The following is a 25840-nucleotide window of genomic DNA, read 5'->3' on the forward strand; positions in this document are numbered from 1 at the left end:
TGTGCCCTGGCAGGAGACGCGCCGTCTCCTGCCCCATGACAAGACACACCCGTGCATGAAGTTCCCTCTCTGTTGGCTTAGTCCAGTTGTGAGCAGTGAGACGCTGTTGGAGTTTGTTGTTGTTTTATTAATTTGATTTATTCTTTGATTGACTATCGATTCGTTTGCTTAACAAAATTGCATTTATTCAACTATTGAAATATACAAATTCCGTAGTATAATTATTAATAATCATTATCAAAACATAGTCAACAATATTTGCACATTTATTCTGACCAATTACCCGAGCACCAAACTGTTTTATCAACTATGCAAATGGAGGCTATCTCTAGTGAAATGGGATTCGCTTAACACGGCTGTAAAGGTGCCTTTGGCTTAACGAGACTACTTCGAAAACCGAAACGGGGACTCAAATTAGTTCATAAATTACAAAAGTTCTTAAAATAAATTTACAATTACAACTCAATCAGCTCTACAAAGATTGCTTTCTGTTTCTGTTTCTGTTTCTGTTGCTGGATGTTCACATTGTGGGGCACAAAAACATGTTTAAATTAAGACTGGGGCAGCATTGTTTAAATAGTATTTCATATTTTCCTGATTGACCTTATCAACTACGGGTGATTATATAAGAATGCTGTGCATTTCATGCTCGAACGGTTCAAAGCTCAACTCGAACTAAATTAGTAAAGAAGGTACAAAAAATATAAGGGATCGAAAGTATATATAAATTACAAAAGGTTTGTGCTGTCTGAAAGGGTTTACGGTGCCGATTGAACCATTTAGGCATGAAATGTCCGACGAAACAAATCAACAAAATAATATGTAAGTATATGTATAAATTTAAGGGTAATCATTAGGCACTGCTCTCTTCATAAATATCGTTGCCTGCATTGACTAATCAAAACTTTCATCAATTCAACAGAATAACAAGAATTGCGCGAATTGAAATTTCCCGCAATATGCAATTCCGAATTTCAATTTGAATTTTTTTTTTTTTGCCTTTTGTTACTTGAGTTTTGCTTAACAAATATATATAAAAAATTCAAAAGATTTGCATTTCTGCGTGTTGAAACTCTTTTCAAATTGTGCATATACATATGGGTGTGTATATGTGTATATATAAAGTTAGTAATATAGTAATCGCTGTCGGTCTGTAAATTTGTTACAATCTTCTGTGTACATTTGATGCAATTATTTACAGTGTCAATAACAATGCTTAAAAACTAAATAATAAATTTTTTTGTTTGTTTTACCTTTTTCTTTTCTTTTCTTTTCTTTTTGTAGATTTTCTAGTTTCTTTTTACAAATGTGTAGTTGTCGCTCTCATTTGCTGACCTATCTAGCACTATGCGCTGCTGCCTGCTTCTAACTTAGGACTATGTATACATATATATATATTAATTTGTATAGATGTCTGAAGAGCTCTACTTCATGCGATTGATGACTAAGTCGGCGACGACCTGGAGGCCCTTCTGGTAGGGCGACTCCGTCAGCTCCTGGGCCAGCCGTATCGCTTCGTTGCAGTGCTTCTTGGCCAGGAAGCGCGTCTGCTCGAGTCCATGCGACTTGTGAACCAGCTCGAAGGCCCGCTCCACATCGCCCGGTTCGCTGAAGCGACGCATCACCATCGGATTGAGCTCGGGATACTGAAAGCGAAACAAATGGGAAACACCAAACTCGAAATTAGAAATGAAATAGCCCGTCATTGATTGTTAGAGCTTTAGTAATCGGCCGAGCGCCACCCTCGCACAGAGTGTTGAGGCTCGCATGCCAATGCAAACGCATTTGCATTAGCCCGTCTCTATGGCCCCATGATACGCATGGATATGGCTAGTTTTTACTTTTTAACTGGCCAACTAGGCTGGCGAGCGATCGTCACTGATTAGCGGCTGCTTTGAACGCATTGCACGTGCGCGTTTACCACGCTTCGCATATTAAGCCGACTCGAAAACGCCGTACAAACGCATTTCACGGCACGCGATGCGACACTCTCAGCTAGCCGCATGATATCATCAGACGCACACCGGGCCGAGCGAGTGGGAAATGCACATAGACAGCGCTGCGCAAACACAGTTCTGGCCAATTAACAGCAGTTGTTTTCACATGACTTCAAATCATATACTGCGCAGTCGTCAGGCTGTTGTCAGAGCAATAAGGAAGTCTGTCGGCGGCTCACCTTTTCGCATGCAAAGAGAACCGGCGCCGTGGCCAGGCCCAGTTTCAAGTCAGCTGCCGTCGGCTTGCCCATCTGCTCCGTGGAGGAGACGAAGTCCAGCATGTCGTCCACCAGCTGGAAGGCCAGCCCGATATTGCGTCCGTATTGGAATGCCACCTCCGCAACATTGTCATCGGCCTGGGCGATAACTGCGGTCTGCGAAATGCCAAAATCGAAACCCAAATTAAAGCCAAATTCAGACAAATATTTCAAAGTCAGCCGCCGGCCAATCAACTCCAGCCATCGACCACCCAAATGGGCACAATGACAAACGCACTCGGACAAATCGGCGACTGCAGATGCAATGGCGATTTGAAATGCAATTGCCATCGCGATTCGAGCTGCATGTTGATTGCCGGCGGGCTTACTCACCGCCTTCAACGCATTGGCAATCAGCGATGCGGTCTTCCTGTATGTCTTGGTCAGATAGTGCGCGAAGCGCTCGTTCTCCGTTTCCCTCGAGCCCAGCTGCATGAATTCTCCTTGCACCAAGTCGGTTAAAATCTGAAATCAATCAGGGGTAAATTGTTTAGTTCAATGAGAGTTTCAATGAGAGTTTCAATATAGCAGAGACGTGAGCCTATCCGCCTCTATTGTCTTTAAGCAAATACACTCTGCCTCACTTGGTAAACACCGAAATAAAAACTAAATAGTTTTCTGAATCACATGAATAGAAAACGATTATTGTGAATCTTGCTGAGTTTTGCCAAGCGAGGCTTTTTTGCAATTTACATACATACATAGATTCGTATGTACACTGAGATTTGCGGACAACTTCCGCATGGCTGGCTGCTTACTGTTCAAATGCAAAGGGCAAACACAGATGTGGCAAACGATCTAAGCAAATACAGTCTCATTGAGAGGCTGGGCTGTCGCTCAACAGGACGGATGTTGCCACGCCAAAAATAAATGAATGAACATTGAGATGCTCACGCGAGGGCAGCTCACGGCGTTACATCTGTCTATCTAGCTGCCTAATTTACGCAATAAGCTGTCCTTCAGAAACTTTATCTGATTGCATCTGAGATTCTCTGATTTCCATAGCATACTTGGAAGTCAACTGCACATCCATCTATTTAGATATCAGGCTAACATTATGAATCAATCTTCAGCAATTAGGTATATCTCTCAATCTGAGATTGCTATCTTCTATTTCCGCTAGCATACTCAGAAACTACATGTACAATTTATTTAAATCTAAAGTATACTCTAAATATAAAGTAAATATATAATATATTTTTAATTATTAGCAAAGGCGTTATATTCTGAAGATCTGAGTTAATATATTGTCACTTGGCCATAATCCACATAATTATAAATTTCTATGGGACTACATACTTAAGTAAAATAATGATAGTAAGATACAAATGGAAGAAAAAAAATAGTCTCAAGAATCAATGGTATATCTGATAAGTTTAGGCAGTTCACTTCGTATTAGGTAACCCTCGCAGCATAGCTGCCATTTTTATTTGCACAAGAAATGTTGGCGCGCCCTTCGCTTAATTTTGAGATTTTGTTTGCCATCTGCGATACGCACATAAGTATTTTCATTCATTCATTCACTTTTGGCCATTTCGCAGTCAGTTGTCAAAATATTGGGCAAACACGCGCCAGGGCGGTAGTATAATGTCGTCTATCTCTATCAGCATCTGTATCTGTATCTGTATCTGATTCCATATTTCACACAGATCTATAGCATTGACAGATGTATGTAGCTGCATAGCGATGTGGGCGCTGATTCGCCAGTTGTAGTTGTAGCTGTAGTTGCTGCTGTTGTTGTTGTTGTGCGTTAAGGAGACCAAGGTGAGAGCCGGAGACATAGCTCGGGCTCTGTCTGATACGGCCACTGTAGCTTGGCCAAGTCCCAGCCAATTGACTTCGGTTTATGCGCACTTTTCGTTCGTTTTTGTTCGATTTTTTCACTTTAGAGTTTGCCTTAGAAGTAAAACAACATGTTGGCTTTCAATGTTAACTAATTAACACATGCGGCCGAAATAAGTGCGACTGGTGTGTACAAAATTAAAAAAAAGCTAAAAAAAAAAACTAATAAAAACAACATTGCCATCGACAACAATAACAGCAGCAACAACAACAATAAATGACCAACAAATTGCAGGCGAAGCCTTTTAAGCATTTGCTGACAACATTTTTCATTTAACCACAAAATGAGTGCAAAACTTTGATTTGATTTGATTCGAAATCAGTTTCAATAAAACATATTTCCACAAATGCCATTGTGAGCAGGCCTTTGTTGTTTGAATGTTATTGAAAGAGCGGCAAAAATGCAATTCGAAGACTATGTATATTAGAGACTAGTACAAAAGGTTGCTATATATTTCAAGGCAGGAATTGAAATAACATACATGTGTATGTATATGTTAAGTAAAGCCATTCAGCCATTGAGCCACTGAGGCAGCATCAGGCTTTATGTTTTTGCTAATGTGGGACTGTACTTTCGCACCTCAGACTATGTTCAGTCAGGGCAAACACACTTGCGCTTAGTCAAACACATATTTAGTGTTAGTCTTTAAAATTATTTTGAGGAAGCCGCCATGCCTAAGCAGTACACAAAGAATCTATTTCAATAACGGACAGGTTTAACCCGCTATATAGAAAGAACAATAAATTCTAATTTCGGGCGGGACAGCCACCAATAATATAATGCTGTCAGCGTCTTTAAAGCCGTCGAAATTATTCAGGCGCGTGTTCAGCATATCAAGTAAAACTCGAAAAATGATGTCGTCGTAGATGAAAGAAAATGCTAAACAGGCCAAACATACTGCTGAGAGAAATAAGAAGTCTTCAACTGAATAACAAAAACAGAAAAGCAAATAAGAAGAACTATACTAAATCAAATTATAATCCAGCTGTCTCATTGGGCTTATATTCATACATATCGTTATAGAACGATTGGATAGGTTAATAGAATCAGAATATTTTAGTTGCCCGATGCCAGAATACTTGTCTTTGTTCAGGTCTAGGAGCCTTGGGAACGACTGAACAAGAGTTTGGCGAATTTGTATATCATTATGATATCTTCCTCAAATAGAGAGTTGAAGAGTAACACAGAAAAACAAATACAGAAAGACATACAGATAGAGATACACAGATACAGACACAAATACAGATACAGATACAGATAGAGATACACAGATACATATACAGATACAGATACAGATACAGATACAGATACAGATACAGATACAGATACAGATACAGATACAGATACAGATACAGATACAGATACAGATACAGATACAGATACAGATACAGATACAGATACAGATACAGATACAGATACAGATACAGATACAGATACAGATACAGATACAGATACAGATACAGATACAGATACAGATACAGATACAGATACAGATACAGATACAGATACAGATACAGATACAGATACAGATACAGATACAGATACAGATACAGATACAGATACAGATACAGATACAGATACAGATACAGATACAGATACAGATACAGATACAGATACAGATACAGATACAGATACAGATACAGATACAGATACAGATACAGATACAGATACAGATACAGATACAGATACAGATACAGATACAGATACAGATACAGATACAGATACAGATACAGATACAGATACAGATACAGATACAGATACAGATACAGATACAGATACAGATACAGATACAGATACAGATACAGATACAGATACAGATACAGATACAGATACAGATACAGATACAGATACAGATACAGATACAGATACAGATACAGATACAGATACAGATACAGATACAGATACAGATACAGATACAGATACAGATACAATGATACATATACAGATACAGATGCAGATACAGATACAGATACAGATACAGATACAGGCACAGATACAGATACAGATACAGTACAGTATTTGTAAAGAAACTGATAGTAGTAACTAACAAGCAAGCCATTTGAATCTCTCGTTTCTTGACATGTAGATTAATCAATCCATCTGTCAATAGTATGTAAAATAATGTATATTATATGATAATCGGTAGGAGATTCTTTTTCATTCATTCATTTCAGTTTTTTCTTGAGTGTAATTAAAAAATCTCCCATCAAGCCAGGGCCTGCGTTTGAATGCGTCCAAGTCTAAGTTAAGAACTGGTTTTTGTGTTTGTCCAACGCCGCGTATGCTTAATATTGTGAAACGTCTTCGATAGGTATAACTACTTAATATGCTAATATACGATACTTTTATGCATGCTTTTGGTAGACATTTCGGCATTTGATATTTTTTGTAAATATCTCTAGCCGCTCCCTTGTTGCCAACAGATCAGATATATCTGCCTTTGATCTCGTCATCTTTGAAAATTGTGACCACAAAGCAAAACGCCCCAAAAAAAACTTTGCAATATGTTCGACTAAAAAATACCCGTGACACACGAAAGGCGATATCATCTTAAGACCCCGAATTGTTAGAGTCAGAAATTCGCAACAGAAATGTGAAATCCATTGCACTCAACGAACTTCTTACTGATAACAAACACAGCAGATATACAAGTTCCATTTAACTTGATTCTAAATGTGCAGGGTATATGGTGTGAATGATGACGGAATATTTGAGGCCAAGCTGAGCACGGTCTTTTGTTTACTTTGGCTATTAGCTCGCCGCTCGATTGTATAAGAGACGATTCATTTTACCGAGGTGGCACACTAAGGCCAGCTCCAATTTCACTCTCACGTCTGAAAGTGAAATTGTCAGCTGACTAATTTGAAGTTCATAGAAATCACGATGCGAGAGTGATTTGTGTTTGAGAAGTGATTGAGCTTGGAGCTTGGCAATTACTGGGATCGATGAGGCGACTCAATTCCTATATACAACAACCAGATATCCGATAAGGCTTGTCTGTGTGGAGCGTGAATATGAATGTAAATTGTGAAAAAAAAGTGAAGGCAGCGATGAACTCGCGATTGGGTGCCCTTCAAACCATTCCAGGGTTACAGGAAGTAAAACTGAACAGTCCCTGTGATTTGTGGCCGTAAGCTGAACAGGTTTGCGCCCATGGAAACAAAGAAGTGCTGGACGATGGGAACAACTTTCTTAATTTAAAACTGTTTACCTGCCGACATTTTGCAAGTTTTGATACTCGCTCGTGAAGCGAATAGAGTATACTAGTTATGCAGCACTAAAGAATTAAAGTGAATATAGACTTGTGTGTTTAGTAAAGCTCACTTAGAGCGCAATGAGCTCTTAAATTTTGAAGGTTGATCTGATGATCCCCTTGGGTTCTTTTTGGATCAGGAACGAGTGCTATGCAGTCGGCTACAACCGATTGCAGCGTTCTTAGTCATTTTCCTTTTACTCTTTTTTATTTGTTTGCTTGAAGCGAGTGTGAAATCCGATTCGTTAACCCTACGAGTTCGGGACTTTTTTTTACCGGACTCTCGACCGCAGATTAGCATACTTGCAGGAACTATTAATAGTCTCAAGCTATATTGACTATAACTATAACAATAAAGACTTGTTGAGCAACCAGAAGCGTCCCCATATGACAATAGTTTTAAATCAATAATCTAGTTTGCAAGGTCGCGGAAAGAGAGAGCGGAATCCGCAAAGCCATAAACTTCTGCTTAATGTATTCCGAATTTGCTATAGACCTGCAGTTAATAAAAGACGTAGTAAGATTTATGTATTTGTAATAAAATCGTTAAAAGGACGGCTGAAAGTCAACCATCACGAGCAACAATTTATGAATGAGATTTATATAAACCACAAAATGATTGAACAACTTTGATTGAATCTCTTCTGTTATTCATGTTATGCAATTTGTATTTATAATATATGTGTTAGCTAATATTTTAGATCATTTAAATATATTAGGGCTCGTCCTCCATATATTCGATAATTAATACAGAACTGTGTTGGGAGAAATAGCAGTCAAGGCGTAATAAAAATGTGTATACATAAAGTGCTAAGTTAGTTTTTCTTCGCAACCTTTAAAATATAATTTTTAAATAGATTAAAAATATGCAAATCTAAATATGCGTATCAAATTGTTTTAAATGACACATTTTGGATTGTATTCATGAACACGGTCGTGTATAATTGAATACCTCTGTTTTAAACTTGATATAGGCTTCTTTAAATATAAACTAAACAACAGTCCGAAGTATATTTGAATATAATTACAATATGAATAGATAAAACTTCTTTAATTTTATATTGTTTTTTTTTTTTTCGTCTTCTTCTTTTCATATACAATTCAAATTCGTTTTTTTTTTCTTAAGTCCAATGCTAGACGAACTGAAGGAACGTGTGTGAAACTCACCTGACTCAAGACGATCGTCACATCATCGCTGCGCAGGCGCGATATCATGATCGAGGCAATCGACAAAATGTAATCACCAGCCATTGTGACCTGTAAAGACAATGCCAAAGATGGAAATCGAGCGTTATACATAAAGACAATATATGGGCAAATGTGCAGCTAACGATTTCGACAAACGCCAGCTTCGGTGGACAAGTTAATGACATGTACAAAGCGGTCGATTCAATCAACACACAAAATGTTAATTATTTATTCGGATTGATGCTTTTGAGTTGAGGTCTTGAGATGAATAAAGCTAATTTGAAAACTCGAAGAGATAACGGAAAAGCGCGGCCCATTATTGAGAGTTTTTCGCTGTTGGGCTTTTCAAATGATGCAACCTGTTGACGAAGTCCTAAAGCGAGTTAATTCGTTATACTATATTGACAGAGTTGCAGAGGCGTGAAATCAGTTGGTAAAGCAATTCATGTCAGCTGGTTGGCGTTTGGTGTTTGGTATTTCGCGCTTGGCATTTGGCCAACAACATTTGGCCAGCAGCAGCAGCAGCAACAACAACAACAACAACAACAATTTATATTTAAACTGATTGCTTACCTTTTTGTGATTCCACAGAGCATTGACGCTAGGCTTGCCGCGCCGAAAGTCCGACTGATCGATGACATCGTCATGGACTAAGCTGGCCGAGTGCACCATCTCGGAGAAGAGGGCTATCTGTCGTTGCTTGTGTACTAATTGGCTGTCAAGGGTACGTCAATGGGTAAATATGAATGCTTAATAAGTATGTAGGTTGTTATAATTTGGCTTTAATTGTTGTTCATAGACGACAGCGGAGAACGCGCACATTTCGCAAAGGCCCGCTAATCATTACACTGCGCAACAAAAGTGTGCCACAGCCACAACCACAACCAACTTACTGTGACTCGTTGTTCAGATGATAATTCAGTGCCTTGGCCATCAACATGGTCACCATGGGACGCAGCGCCTTCCCCTGCCCGTCGAAATAGTAGCATGCGATGGTATCCAGCTCCGGCTGTGACGTGCCCGACTGCAGTAACTGCAAACATCCATAGACCGATAGACAAGTTGAGTTAGGAAACTATTTTTAGTCGCGACAATAATTAGCAAAAACTCGATAGAGTCTAGCAGGCCTTACGAAAATATATTCTTTGTGTGCTGAGGTTTCGTATACCCTGCACTTCTAAGTAGACTAATTTATATAGATTGAAAATAAATTGTTGTTTATAGCATTGGTATTTATGAAATCTTTGATATAATCTAGAGTTCCTTTTATGAGTTTATTTTTTTATTTTTCATATATATCCGAAATATTTTATTGAAATAGACTAACCATTTTTTGTATCAATTAGTTTTATAAATTTTTCAAGAGGAAATATTAACAATTCAGTTTAAGGTTATAGACCGTAAAATGAAACGAACTAATAATATCAAATTAATGCATTGTTTTGTTAATTCTTAGCACAGGGATTACGGTTAACGTAGTAAAAAACTCATTCTCCATTATCAAAATAACATGTTTGTTATATCACCTTGTCGAATCAAAATTATTTACACTTAAGTGTCAACAGCTATAGGGTATAGAAAAATTCCTGAAATATGGAAAATACCCTGACTTGACAATATGACGTATTTTCTGGGCTCTAATTCTAAACAAATAACAAACGAGGTGAATTTCGGAGTATCTCACCTAATGTATTTTAAGATACTACTAATTTGTTTCTACATATATATGTATGTAGGCTTAGCAGACAGAAAAATATTTACTTAAAAATAAATTAAAAATTTGCTAAAGGTATTTTAGTGAATTATATGAAGGAAATACCCATGCCATTACATTTGTGGAACAAGTAAAAACTCTACTTACATCTCGTACATCATCGTAGAAATACTTGAGCTCATCATCGAGTATTATATATGGATCGATTTGTATTTCTCTCACGGGTCCAGCCGGCTGTTGTGTGTGCACGGAGCTGTGTGAGCGAAGATTTGGCGGCTGGCTGCAGCTGTGTGAGGTTTGCTGTTAGTTCAAAAGAGACACAGAAAAGAACAGACATTAGAATGCGCTAGAGAATTCTCCATAATGGCAACAATTATTAATAAAGTGTGAAAATTACAGGAGTAAACAAGCGCTGGGGTAAACGGCCATAACTCTCGCAGCCTGCGGCAAGAAAACTCGCTGCACACGAATACAAATAGTAAAAAATTGTTTGAGTCACTTAACAACTTTCAATTGCTGACGGTAGCGAGTAGCTCTAACGAGTTTTTGTTGCTGCCCCAAAGCGAGTGGCGGCAGCACGAGCTACTTTTTGTTTTTTTCTGACACTTCAAATAGACGACAGCTTCAAGTTTAATAACTGGAAAATTGCACCATCAAATCGCCAACAAATTACATTTTTATTATTTAACACCCACACTCCCAGTACGGCTCTCGAACTCTAACCTTGTCGACTGCTTCAAATTAGGGCCATAAATTCAATGAAAACAAATCAGTTGAAATAAAAAGTAAAGCCGAATTTCCGCAGGAGATAGGAGATATCGAGGAATCCTTAAGTGTTCAGTTCTTGATCATGTTTAAGAAATTATAAGAGAAAAATGAGCACAGTGTGCCTACTCTGAGACTGACAATGCGAGTTCATATTGATTCTGTTAATCGTATTTACCAAGCATGAGAAGGCGTGGATGACCTCGTTATTTGATAAGGATGAATAACCGAGTCGGTGTAGACCTGTTTGAGGAAGAAGAGAAAACAAAATGCCTTCACACGATACACATTGTCATTGAAGCCATGGACGATACGAGTATTTAAAGTATTTAACAAGCTTGAGAAGACATGACCTCGTTGAGGTATTCATGATAAGGATGAATGATCGAGTCGGTATAGACCTGCTTCTCCGTCTGTTTGTTTATGAGAATAAATACAAAAGAAGGAAGCGTACATTGTTTACGTAACGTAACATAGCCCTTGTTACAGAACATCAGTTCCAGCTCTTTCACAGTACCGAAAGCTTGCATTTTTTCTCGGAAATCGAAATACAAATATCCAATTGAAATTTTTCCTTATCTAGTTTAGAGAGCAAGAATAATATACAAAGAAAAGAAGTCTTATATCATACTATAGGTGCCTGATAGTGTAAAAAAAAAAAAAAAAAAAAAAAATTATTTTGCTATCTATTTCTATTTTATATTCTTTGCCCATATTGATTTGAGTTCATTTTAGATTAGCCGTCCTTCCTCGATCGAGAGCTGCTGAGATATCATTAAGTATGTACATGCATAATCAGTATTTGTGTAGATATGTCTATTCTCTGTTGTGCAATAGCTCATAGTTACAAACAAAGCATACTTGGAATCTTCTGAGAATTACAGACCCTAAAATATTTGCTTAACATTCTAATTCTTATAAGATTTACAATCGTAAGCAACAAGAGCTGCCTCTTATTGAGATACTTGTATACTCCTACAGTCTGAATTGTGATTAATGTTATAAGTATAGATTCAATGTGTAAACATGTTCTGCCTATTATGAAAGATCTGCATCATTATTTGTTATAAGCTGAGGTTTAATTCTTATACGATTATATACATACAGAGATCTCTTCAATTATGTTTATTTCGGAACCACATATCTCATATCACATTTATTTTACACAGATATTAAATTCTTGGCAGATTATAGGAGATCGCTGTCTGAGCTATATCTAAGTTAATAAAGAATTATGTAACTGACTCAGGACATCTTCCTCTCGAATCTTGTAATATTTTGCATTGAATTCAAAATCACTTGCATTAATATAGATTATATTATCTGATGAGTTGACTAAAATGTAATAGATATCCATATGATAATATTATACACAAATATTACACTATATTTCTTCATATTATGAGAGCATTACTTCTCTTATTGATCATGAGCTTTGCTTCCTTTGGAATGGGATTATGCAACAGTCCCATTTGTATGTACATCACTCGTCTATGACAGTGTGTGTGTGTGTGTGTGTGTGTGTGTGTGTTTGCTTCTTGTATTTGCCAGTCAGACGTTCAGTCTGTCAATAAAAGCGGTGCGCATGTAAACACGATAACATGTAAATTTTATGTTTCCAGCTGTCAACAAAGCGCGCAAAGTTGCTTCGTTGCTTCTGCTTCTGCTGCTGCTGCTGCTGCTGCTGATGAACGGAGGCAAGTTTTACTGCAGGCAGAGCCAATTGAGCAGCAAATATTTGCGTTGGGTTATGCGATTTGATGTGCTTTGGCTGGTGCTGGGCGTGGCTGTTACGCACGCTGACCCAGTTGCATGCAGATCCGATCCTGCCATCGGACAGCAGCCAGCAGCCAGACAGCAAACACCTAACAGCTAACAACTTACAACCCAAAGGCCATCAGCACTGGCCATAAAGTTTATCGCCCTTGGCAGCACCTATCTGGAGAGCACCATAAACATTATCATAATTGACGGTCTTTGGTGCACGTGTGGACCAGCACGGCGAATCAACTGGTTCGATCGGCGATGATGAGAAGCCATCATCATTGGCGTTGTAAAATACAAAGCAAAACACTAAATATATGTATATTGTTTTTTCGTATACGTGTGTGTGTGTGTGTGTGTGGTGCATAAATAAATATTGATCATCACTTGGCTTTGTGTTCGTTCATTCAAAAGATCTCGCTCGCATTGGGCCTGTAATGACCCAGTTTCATATTAAGTAAGAGTCCGCAGACCCAAACACACACTCACACATACACACTCACGCAGATAGCTGCGCATGTGTCATAAATATTTTCGAAGTTTAGCGGCTTTGGAGTAGAAAGCGATCCAAACTTGACTCGACTGTTACAACATCGACGCATCAAATTTAAAAAGCCAATTAAATTCAGCTCGTGAAAAGTTTCATTTTCAATATGTGCGTTAAATTAAAATTAGTACAAAGCTAGCTACTTCAATGCAAGCACACACACACGCGCATACACACGTAAACAAATCAAATCAACAAAAAAAAAAACAATCATTTCTTTTCTTTTTCTCTTCATTTCTTCAATTTTTGTTTGGCTTTCAGGTTAACAAACGTGCAAAAATGCATTTAATTGCGGCCACTTTTGCGTTCGCAAACTACGTTGAATGATTTATAAATTTTTAAATGGTTTTTATGGTCACTGGCCAATGACCAAACGGCCAGCTCGCCTTCCAGCTAGCCAGCTAGCCAGGCAGCCAGGCAGCCAACCAGCCAAGCAGACCGCCAAGAAAATGAATAAGTAAATAGGTGTCCAAAATATTTGCGGATATCATATGGTTATGCGTGCCTCGGGTATTCGGTAATGAGCTTGTCACAGACGTCTCCAAGTCCGCGTTGGGAATTTCCCCAGAATTCTTGACACTGCCAATAACATAATTATTTGTCAGCCTCAACGGTTAACGACTCAGATCGCCGAGTTTACAACTGCAACTGGTTTTTGGCATTGCGTGTTGCAGACAACGACAGCAACAACAGCAACAACAACCACTGCAACAGTTGTAGGAAACACAATTACCGTTGCACTTGGCTGGCAACGGCAAGCAGAGGACTTTGACTGACTTTGGCTGATGCGTTGTTTACATAATCGGAGAGAAAAATAAATGGTATGATGGTCTAATAATAAAAACATTAAAATAATAAGAAGTAATAACAGTATAACAACAAATATTATTGGTACAATAATGAGAAAATGGTCTAACAACTGGTTGCTCAGAAGATTGTATTCTATATAAACACAGATATGGATAAGCGTATATAGCTATCTTTCAAATTGAATATCTAAGATTAAATAGGTAAGTAAAATACAAAATATATATAAATATAAATTTAATTTATATATTTCATTTGAAGCTAATATGGAAAGCAAATTATAGTGAAATAAATATATACCACTTACAAATCTAGAAAAGGGTTCCAGAAATCAGAGATTTAGGGCATGGAAAATTTAGATAGAAATACAGCTGCAAGCCTTAATCAAAAACTACTATAGGAAGCAGGAAGTATTTTATTAAAGAAAGGAGTGAAATGTACTTAATATTCAAGTATATTTAATTTCCGTATTGCAAGTATAATAATTGCGTTATATACCTTATTTATCTTAAATATATTAATTAATTTATTGATTGATAATAGTTTGGGATAACTAAGGCACTGGCTGCTAGACCATTCGATATCTATATACAATACATATTTCTTACAATTAGGAGTTGATCATGTTAAGAGTAGTAGATTTCTTACGAACATCAGTAAAATCAATGGACATTAAGATATATCGAGCCATGTCGTCGGCATAGCGTGAAACAGTTGATGTAAGTAAATTAGAAAAGGAAGCGTACTGGAGGTAATATTACAAATCGTTCTCATGACATATTAATATCACTGACTATATAACACATAGACTTGACATCTACAACACAATCGTTTGCACACTAAACGTTTGATGTGAGCTCCTAGAGACTTTGGAAACTGCTCGGACATCTTACTTCGATCTGGCTACGAATAAATGGGAAACCATATATGAACAGCTAAAAATACGTTTTCTTTTAAAGGTATTAGAAATATTAAATCTATAGAATGAAATGATTGTTAGGAGTAAGCGTCTATTGATGGGTTTGCCGCTCTAGTATAAACACAAAAGGCTAATCAAGTCAAAAGTTTTTTTTTTGCAAACAGTTAAAGAAGTGTGAGTCCATAAATAATTTTAGTATAACTATGCATAGTTACCCATTTTAAGAAAGAAAGTGAATAAAAGAATAAAATATTTATAGAAACGGTAAGGTATGGATGAGCTGCTCAGAGGCAATGCCAACTGAAATAGATCTATCAATGGCAACACTTTTCGGGCAATAATTATTGTCAGTGCCATTAACGATGAGTCAGCTTCAGCTTAAATCACTTTACAAAATGAATTTTTTTTTTCGCTATTTTCAATTTAAAGTCTTCACACAGACGCGTAAGATTCAAGCAATTTCTTTAATTGTTGCGAAAATCAAATATATGCGAAATATGCGCAATGTTTGGAAACATTTGCAGCACTTAAAAAGCGATGCGTGAAACGCAAATCGAGAGGCAGCCGCACGCCACGGAGGGGCTCGGCCGGGGCAACAAAACAAACGACACAAAGTGTGCATAAGTGGACGTAGTTGAAGCTATGACTCTGGGGCCTCGGGGCGCTCCCACGACATAATCCAGCCGATTTTGGAGCGGACTACGCTCGATAGCAGATGAAGATGACGATGAAACCGACTCGAATCGCCGCAATTGAAATGTGCAAAGCTACAAGAGACGTTCAAAGAAATTAATAAAGAGTGGAAAAACGGAGAAACAAAGAGACTTTTCAGCGCATTTCAAGTAGCTGACAAGAGTCGCTCACAAATGCGCTGATTGATGTGGTTTTGATTGGGCACACGTTTGACTGACAGCCTGACAGGCGATTGCAACATTTTGCTTATGATTAGTTATTGATTGCTCTATTCCCAGTCCAGCTCCGCCTCATCTACATCTGGTCTATTCGACTACCTTTTGAGCCAAGAGTTAAGTGTTAATTGTTTGAGGCTGTTCAGAGTCTGTGCGGAGGCATTGCTCCTTTGGCAATTAGGGACTCGGTGCTTATAATTAATGTTTCGCTGTCCTTCAGCCTTAAGTGCACATTAATCAAAGAGCTGAAGTGCTGAAACTGCCAAGATGCGACTTTAAAGCCATCTAAAATTATGTTCACACATTGTCAAATTGCACGCGTGCCATTAATTAGTCAAACATAAAAATTCTATTAAAAGAAGCGTATAACGACATATCTAATTTCATATTGCTTCTTTACGTTTAATGTTTCATATTCATTTCTTATTCGTTGTTTTACAAGTTGCTTATTTTTTTTCTCTGTGGAGTAAATAACGTTGCTAGACTATAGAAAACATAAATATAATAAATTGGGCAGTTATAAACAGTTAATTTTTAGGAGGTTTTTAACAGATATACTGATTACAGTTCAAAAACTCGAAATATACATTGCAATAGATTATTATATATGTTAATTTTCCGTATTAAACTGGAGGTGGAGCAACTATACACACTTTCAAAAAGTCTATAGCCATATATTTATAATATTTACAATCCTATCTCAGAGAGTTTCATTGATTCGGAAGGAATGTTTAGACAGAAAATGATGCCTCCAAAATTTAATTTGCTTAAAAATATGGAGTCATTTAGATTTTTTATTCAGGATGTTAGTTTTAATTAAAAGTAGATTTATTTATTTTTACCCCAACTTTTGTTTCTTTCCTGATAATTAAAACTAAGTATAACCCTCTTACGATTATTAACTGTGCTTGGCTGAGCGATAAGATTAATAGTGTTGCTGATTGAAGCCGTCAAGTGGATTCGGTTACCCGCTCTATTGATTGGAACATAAATATATATGGATTTATATATGCAATTACCATCTACTTAAAGTCTGATAAAACTACATCCATTATGAGAACTAAATATTTATTGATGATGTTTATTGCTTTTAAGCTCTTCTTCTTCTTCGCCATAGATACAATTTTTACTCTCTTAAATCGAATGGTTTCGGCCTAATGAAACCTTTGTATACATAATTTGCTGCACAGCTGATCAGGTATAACGGTGAGTAGCCAACGGGAAGCAGAAGCGGAAGCTCTCAGCAATAAACACAACTCATCGCATTGATACCACTGCAAAGTATTGGCTAAAAGCAGCCAAGAAAGTGAAGCAGCATTTTGGTTGAGGGCCAGCGCTAAACATGGCCAACAAGAAGTGGTCGAAGCCAAAGCCGAAGCCGAAGCCGAAGCCAAGAGTCCAAGCGACACTTTGGACTTTCCCTTTTTGTCGTCATCGTCAGCTCTGGCGTCGTCGCCGTCGTCGTCGTCGTCGTCGCTGTGGACGTTGCTGACATAATCAAAAGGCCGAGTGAGTTGTTTAGGAGTGAAGGAGTGGACGAGGTGAGGGCGGGGTGGCAATTGGCTGCATAAATCACGCTCAATGCTCGCTTAGTGATATTTTCTCTCACTCACTCTCTTTGCTTTCCTCTCCCTTTATTCGATTGTCGTTGACGACAGCCAACAGCCAGCAGCGGCGTAGCAGCTGTTGCCCTAATGTTGTCTTCATCATCTTCTATAGGGAACTCGTTAACATGCGTGTTAACATAACAGCCAAATAGCCAAGCAGCCAGCAAACAGCTATAATCGAGTGAGTATGAATGCCAAGTGGGCTGGGGCTGGGGCTGGGGCTGGGGCGAGGGCTTGGGGCTTGGTCTTAAGAGCACGTAACTAGGCAAATTGCGTGTGGCAGTCGAGCAGACGAGCAGTTGAGCAATTGAGAATACTTCTGAATGCAGTTATAACAAACAAATTGAAGCCCAATGACGACCAACGGGCGCCAGAAGATTTTGAAATTGACATGCTTCATGGTACTTTGACGGCACAAATAAGCTAATCACAAGCTAAGTACTCCTACTTAGGTAATAAGCGCAATTTCATCCAAGTCAATGTGCAGCTGTGCACGGCCAAAGCTAAAGGCAGAGAGTGAATAAGGCCATATTTCTCAGATATTTCTGTATATTTGTGGATGCACTCTGCAGCAAGATTGCCAATGCCCAGTAAGACTAGACATAAACTATAGTTTCCACACAAGTTTACATATTTGCATATTTGAGTTGAGGGTGTGTTTGACAGTGTATTTCATAAGAATAATAAGCAATATTGTTATACATATACGTAAAATAATGTCAATTTAAATTACTAACTGCCACACAAAGTCTAGAAATTTGTACATCAATTATAATTACGATAAAGAAATTTATTTATGTATACATTTATATTTTATAAAGTTACAAACTTGTAAAAGTCAATCCAAGCCATGGATCGTAGTTGACAATGCAGTAAAAGTAAATACTAAAGTTATGTATTGGCTCTAATGAAATATTTTACTACTAGAGCGAAAAAATACTACCTTTCATTATGGCCGCATAAAAACATATTTCCAAATCCTAAATCTCTCAAATAAACATGGGTATTTCCAAACTAGACAAAAAAAGCCCCCTTCTATTTTATGACAACTGAAAATAAATATAGAATAGGCGAATTCATGGGGGTTCCATTCGAAATTTGAAATAACAAATATATTATTATGCAGTGTGCATAACTAGCTTTATATTTGATCCATTATCGAATCATTTGCATTTAAAAAGCTAGAGCGCAACTAGTCTTCTAGCAAAACAAGGCGACTGCGTACTAGTTGCATATATGTATATCATTTATTTATAGCAAAAATCTAGGTTTCCTAAAAAAAAAAAGTAAGATCACTTCCGAACGCCTAAAAATGGCCAAAAACATGTATGCCTCAAGAATTGTGATTTATGGACATTTAGCAGTGGAGTGCATATGATTTATAGTTTACCAAAAGCAAAGTAAGCCACAAACATGCATTAAAAGCCGAGAAGCCGTTTAAAGTCGTTACCGAATCGCATTTGCGAGCATTCGGAAAACCAGTTAAAATTCAAGTTTATCCTGTGGCCAGCGAAAATTATATAAAATCGAGAGAGCAAAACCAAACGCCAAGTTTCAAATTCGGCGCTCGGAATTTGGAATTTGGGTTTCCGAATTCGAAATTGATAAACCAGCAATTGCAATCGCTGCGCGTGCCACAAATTAATGCAAACTTTGTTTACTTGCTGCATAATTTCATATTTATTACTGTTGCTGTTGTTGTTGTTGTTGTTGTTGTTGTTGTTGGTATTGCTGTTGTTGTTGTCTGAGCAGGAAGTCAATGGATAATGTTGAAATGCCGTTGATCGGTTCATGGCAAACAAAACAATTAACCAACTATGGATGTAAATTAAGTGAAATCTTTTGCCTAAATTGCGCCAGGTCTAAGCGACAAAAACTATTGAAAAACTTAATAATAATAAAAAAAGAAGTATTCGAGACTGCACGACTACGAGATTCCCTAAGCCCTTTAAATAACTCATGTTCTACAAAAATAAGTAACTTTTTTTCCATCAAACATTTAAAATGTGAAAAGGATTCACATCTGTATATTTCTAAAATTGAATATATATATATATTTTTTTTTTAATTATACGGAAAGGTTAGATGTATGACCGTTATTGAAAATATATACATGAATCTAAAAAAAGATTTGTTCCAGCTCTTATAATGGTTGAGATAATCTTAAAGCCGAAATGCTATTAGATTTTTAATTGAAAACCTTTACACTAATATAGTTTTCGGATTTTTGAGGCGAAATAGATCAGAGCCAGGAAGGAACGACCAAAAATATCAATCCTCTAACTCTTATAGGTTCTGAGATCAACGCGTTCATACGTACAGACAGACGAACAGGACTAAACTGACTCAGCCCGTCGCTTTGATCCAGAATATATGTGGTCTACCACGCCTCCTCCTGCCTGCTACATACATTTCAACAAAACCATCATACTCTGATTTCTCATTTTCAAAGGGTTCAGGGTATGAATAAAATAGAAGCAAAACCTCTGCTCCAGGATGGTGTAGAGAAAAAGGAATGTACAGCTTAACAGTATGCTGATGTCGTCAGGTGCATTTGCATGTTATGTTTATGGTGCAGGTGATGCATAGTTAGGCTCGCGTCTTTGGTTGACCGACAATGCACTGATGGAATGTGGGGCGACAGCTGGGATCGGCCTCCCCAACTGAGAGGCTGCTGGGCTGGGTTGGGGGCAGTTATGCAATCGCTGCTGAGGCTGCTTAGGCTGCTGAGGCTGGTGCTGCTGGTGCAAACTTGATTTTAACTTTAACTGTTTCACGCTGTAGCGGTGGCGCTTCTTTGGCTTTCAAATCGAAACCCGAAAATGTTAACAACAACAACAGCAGCAACAGAAACAGCAACGGCAATCATTAACAGTTAACAGTTTGTCTGCAAATCAATGCGGCAGCGGGCCGCAACCACAAAAACCAGTTTAGGACAAGCTACAGCCACGAAACGCATGCGTCTCTGGAATTGGGTCAGCAAGTACGAGCCGAAGAAATGAAGCGAAATAACCAAACGGCCATCAGGCCCAGACCCAGCCGAGCCATGCCCATACCAAAGAAAAAAATACGACAAGCAGGTGTACAGGTGAGGCAGCTGAGGTGAATGAAAGTCGTCGCTGGCTACGCTTGTATCTTAGGCATGCTCGGGATCAGATCTACGTTACGTTGCCAATCGTTCAATTAGACCCTACGACTGAATGATCATTCAATTTCCAGTTTGATTTACATAGTTTGTTTTTGTTTTTTTTTTTTTATTATTTTAATGTTGCCCTTTTCTCAAAGTTTTGATGGTATTCAATATGCAGAATGCTCAGCATCGCTCGGCGTCTCTCACACAAATTGCTGCATTCCTTAAATACTTTTTGGCAACCGCTCGGCGCGGCTCAGCTCGTCTCGCAATCCCCAGTTGCCAGTGAAAGTGTCCAGCGCGAAAAACAAAAATGAAGACATGGTAACAAAGACAAAGATTTACGATATGGCTACATCATATACATATGACAGCCTGTTGTTGTTGTTGTTGTTGTTGTCGTTGTCGTTGTTGGGGCTGGTGTTACCATTTAGCCAGAGTATTTATTATTTTCTTTCACTATTTATACTTTTTGTATTCACTCGCAAATTAATGTACATATTTTTGGCCACAAACTCAGACATAATGCAATCATCGTTAGCCGCTATTCCAATGCTCGTACATTCAATTCTATTTTTTTAAGGCCAATCAGAGAGGTATGCGACAAAGTAACTTTACGTAGTAGTAACAGCAGTATACTCCATCAAGAGAATTTTGAAATATATATTGATTTATACTACATAGATACTTGCTAAAGGATTTCTTATAATGTATATAATTTAGTCAAATGTCTGAGTTCTTAGGCAAATTCTCATCTCTACCGTACGTATGGGATAATGATAGTCATAATAATGATTGAAACTCAATGATCTGTTTAATTTCATTAATATTCTGTTAAAATCCAATAAACACGTTTTTGTATTAATATTCATATATTCTTACAAACATGAATGTCTGAATATACAATTTATAAATATGAATTTATAAATATACTTAATTAGTTTCGTTGACAAAATGGTGTAAGCTTAAGTTTACATTTATACGGAGAATTCTTTGGGCTAGGTCTGATCCCCATTCATATATGTATTTACATATATTCGACAATGAAACAGAGACAAATAACATAAAAAAAACAATAAAATCCAAGAGCAACAAAACAATTTACATAGCATAAACACAAATGCTGAAATAAAATTAAAAACAGGTCCAAGACCGTGCAAGTCGAATTGGTTTCACTTTCGCGAGCAATCGAGATTCGGATTTGGGTCCAGCGAGCGCCGAATGCCGATTGCGAAACCACGATTCCGACAAAAGAAGCTCTCGCCCTAACGACGTCCATATATGCATTTCATTTGTTATTATATTATTGTCGACTTGCTCTATAGCTCATCAAATGCCAATATGCAAATATTGGGGGCATGCATGACACTGATCAAACAGTTCAAACAGCTTATCAAATTCGCACGCAGTCGTTAAACCCGCCGCGCGAATTTCTCGCGCTCGCAACGAAAGTGAAGCGAAATTGAATACATGCGGAGGCAGAGTTCATGAAATTTGTTAAGTCGTGTAATTTCGAAAATAAAACATATCGGGGCAAACGAGGCGATCATGATAAAGGCCAATTCAAGTCAATCCGTTAGTTCGAGTTTTCGTGTTGCGCATTCATAGACGAACAGTTATTTGCACCATGTATATGTGTATAGGAATGTACACACATATGTATATGTATATGCCCATGCAGATATGTATATTCATGTATTCGACTCTCAATACAATTTTGGGCCAAAAACAATGCCAACTTGGATGAGAGGCGGTAGCGACTGCGACTGCGACTGCGACTGCGACTGCGACGCTCACGGTGACGCTGACGTCGCTGCTAAACAAATGAAATGAAGATGAAAGTCAAGTGAGTTTCACATATATACATATATACATACACATGCATATAACTGTTGTTGCTATTGAAGACTATTGTTGGCGGTTTTTTTTCTTAATTTTTTATTTTTGTTATTTTTTTTGGCTAGTATTGCCGCTGCCACTGCGGGCCGCGGCGCTGCTGCTGCGACGTGCGCTTTCTATTTGCGTTTTGTTTATTGTTTACCTATGATAGAGTTAGATGAACGTATCACTGTCTCAGGTATGCGAGTGTGTGCTAAGCGTACAACCAATTGGCGTTGAATGAATTTTTATTTGGTTTAACCAAATTTCAAGCAGTAAAATGCATAAATAATCCCACAACGTCGCCTGCATACAAAGTTCGTTTTGAGCATTAATTTAGCTTATTTCACTTTTCTAATAATTTATATAGAGTCATTTAATAAATTACTGTTTTACTTAACAAGTTAAACGAGCATTGGGTCAAAGGAGTTAATTGAAATGTGATTTTTATGGGCAATTGCCCTTCTTACCTTTGATACCACTTGCGCGCACAGAGACCCCAACACACACAAACACGGGCACGGCCAGTTTAATTCACACACATACACACACACACACACTTGTATCACATATGCATGCATAGATTCGAAAATAAATATTGTTAATTTATGCCAAGACCTTGAAAGGCGTTAACAGTATTAAGCATACTATTTACATCGCATTTTATAGCCCTAACAATGCGCCGCACAAATGCATTGGACTGACGATTGTGGACTGCGAAAAGTGCACTGGCATTAAGCCATTAAGCCAAACCTCAAGTTCTCATCCAGGGCCATACGCAGGCGAGCGAAAATTGCGTGCCATAAAACAATAAACTGAAAATAGCATCAATTATGCACTAATTGTGCAGTGTTAAAATGTTTTAAGCCCGCGCATATCCAAGGCAACGCGCTCAATAAAGAATGGAAACAGAAATATCAAGTATACGACAAGGTGTCTGATTTCTTTTTATACTGAATTTTCCAATGATTTTATTGATTTTTTTTGCGAGTATAACAAACCTATTTGAATCTAAAAAGCTACAAAGACATCAGGGTCTTTAAAAAAATGTGAAAACAATGCCACAGAACGAGCCCTTGTTGCTTGCACAGTTTGACATGGGCTGGTGCTTTGAGGTTTCAGAGCCACTGTGCCGTGCTTAGACTTCACAAACAGCTGTTAAACTTTTGTAGCGATAAACAATAATAAATAAATATACATATATGTATGTGCATATATGAAAGCAAAAGAAGTTGCATAACAACAATTTCTGTTTTCAGCGAAATGAGAAGAAAAGAGAAAAGATAAAGGCATGAAACGAATGACAGCATTAGAAAATATTATAGGAAAAAAATAAGTATATACGTATGTATGTGTGTGTGTAAATATAAAAATGAAAAAATATTTCAACTTGCAAATAAAAATAACAAGACCAAAAAAAGTGCAACATAAACACAATAAATAAATGAGCACGAAGGCTTCCGCCAAACAAAATCAGCAAAAGAGGCTTCGGAACAGAGACGCAGGCGGCGGCAGCGGCAGCGGCAGTGGCAGAGGCACAGGCAGCAGCGCTCATTGCTGCGCTGCATGCACAGCAGCAGCAGAAACAACTTCAATGTCTGGCAACTGTTGTCGACGGCCTTTTGCTTTCTGCTTCTTCACGCTGCCTGCACAAAAGCAATGGCCAAAAAGCAAGCCACAGACAGAGCCAGAGCCAGAGCCACTGCCAAGCAACAATTTCACTTTCATTTTCTTTTGGCTTTGGCTTTGGCTTTGGCTTCGCAGCAGCGAAATGAAAAGCGAAAAAATGAAAGAGAAAGAAAGAAAAAATCCGAAGTCACGCAGCCGCATTAGCGGTAAACACTCTGCGCGCATGCGCAATGCACTTTTGTTAAATGCCCGCTAAACGGGTTGGGGGCCAACGAGTGTGAGGCCACTGGGTGTTGCAGCTGATGTCATTGCCGCCACTTTTTCTACTCACCAGCAGACTGAGGTAATCCTGGTTAATGCCGAGAGATAATCCATGAAAGCTGCGAGCCAGCTGCTGATTGGGCGTTGCTCTGTATTCCCTTGGGTGTCCTGCCGTGGTGTCGCCCGTCAGCAGCTGGCTGCTGCTCTGCCGACTGTGCGGGCTGTGGTTCAGGAATAGGCGACAGATCAGCTTGTGGCTACGCGAACCGCACGCGACGCGACCGGAAGTACTTAAGCAGGCCATTTTGTTTATATCGTTTTATTTTGTTTTGGTTTGTTTTGATTTTGATTTCGGTTGATTTGGGTTTTCTATTTGTCGGCTGAAAACAAATGCCTAGCGTTAAGCGTGAACTTAAGCCCTTACTGTTGCGATTGCACTGCAAAACTGCAAAACTTGATGAAACGTGAACAAAATTGTTGTCAAACTTTGAACAGCATTATTCTAGGCATGGGTTTCGAACCGCTAAAAGACAACACAGCTACAGCTACGGCTACGGCTACAGTTACTCAGATGGATGCAGAGATATGGTGACAGACATGCACACACGCGGATTGGCGAACTTCGACGGGACGAGATTGTTGAGGAGACGGACAAAGCGCGTTGCTTGCGTCCAACTGCAGCAGCTTCAGCGAAGTGTTCCGCGTTTTACCGCTGTCTGCGCACGTAGCTTACTACGCCTGCGCGCGGTCGTCGCTTTGAGCGTGGTGAGTTTCTGTGCTCGTGTGTTGAAATACGAGTGTCAGCCGAAGAGAACGCCCGAGCGCAGTGATTTTGAACTTGACGTTGGTGGGGATTTAAGATTCGGCGGCAGATGAAAACTGCATGTCTATCAAGCAGTTTGGGATGCACTGTATTCAACCTTGGACGATTGTCTGCAGTTCAGTTTCCTGCGCCCAATGTCTGTCAAGACGCCTGTTGCGCGACCATCAACATCATGTTTTCACGTGTACCCTGCTACCTTAAAAGCTTTTCATACAGCTTTCCTTTAAGCTTTCTTTTAAATGTTTATCTCGCTTTTCATTTAACACATTTATATATTTCGGCACCACACACTTTTTGTTTTGACGTAATAATGAAATAACAGCTGTGCGTGCCGCCGACTAGGAAAACCAGAGCTGACAACTTACCTTACACTGCCAATCAGCTGATGTGCACGCTGATTGTATCGATTATATCGGTTTCCACAAGTGCAATAGTTATTAAATGAAAATTAAAATAACAACGGCTTATCACAATTTATAATGATTCACCTAAATAACCAACATATATCTTTAAAAAAAACTCTATGCATTTTGCCTTCATGATCTATTTA

At 38.3% G+C, this 25840-nt stretch overlaps 2 protein-coding genes across 2 annotated transcripts in view; one reads left to right on the forward strand and one right to left on the reverse strand.

Moving 5' to 3' along the window:
* Nucleotides 1-163: 163 nt before the first annotated feature.
* On the reverse strand, nt 164-25655 carry qless (decaprenyl diphosphate synthase subunit 1 qless). Its single transcript, XM_089256101.1, has 8 exons — nt 24538-25655; nt 10400-10552; nt 9432-9571; nt 9112-9253; nt 8518-8607; nt 2588-2719; nt 2177-2371; nt 164-1646 (listed from the first exon to the last, which is right to left on the reverse strand). Exons 1-8 carry the CDS (start codon nt 24769-24771, stop codon nt 1425-1427), a joined length of 1308 nt encoding a protein of 435 aa, XP_089112227.1. The 5' UTR covers nt 24772-25655; the 3' UTR covers nt 164-1424.
* Nucleotides 9738-25840, forward strand: part of ATPsynCF6 (ATP synthase, coupling factor 6) — a 118192-nt gene continuing 102089 nt past the window's right edge. Inside the window, exon 1 of the mRNA XM_089256109.1 lies at nt 9738-9754. The gene's annotated coding sequence lies outside the window, so the exon portion shown is untranslated. The remainder of the gene's footprint in view (nt 9755-25840) is intronic.

This window comes from Drosophila navojoa, chromosome 2, assembly GCF_054131105.1.
Source record: "Drosophila navojoa isolate 15081-1374.11 chromosome 2, UAZ_NAV_1.0, whole genome shotgun sequence".
Taxonomy (NCBI): Eukaryota; Metazoa; Arthropoda; class Insecta; order Diptera; family Drosophilidae; genus Drosophila; species Drosophila navojoa.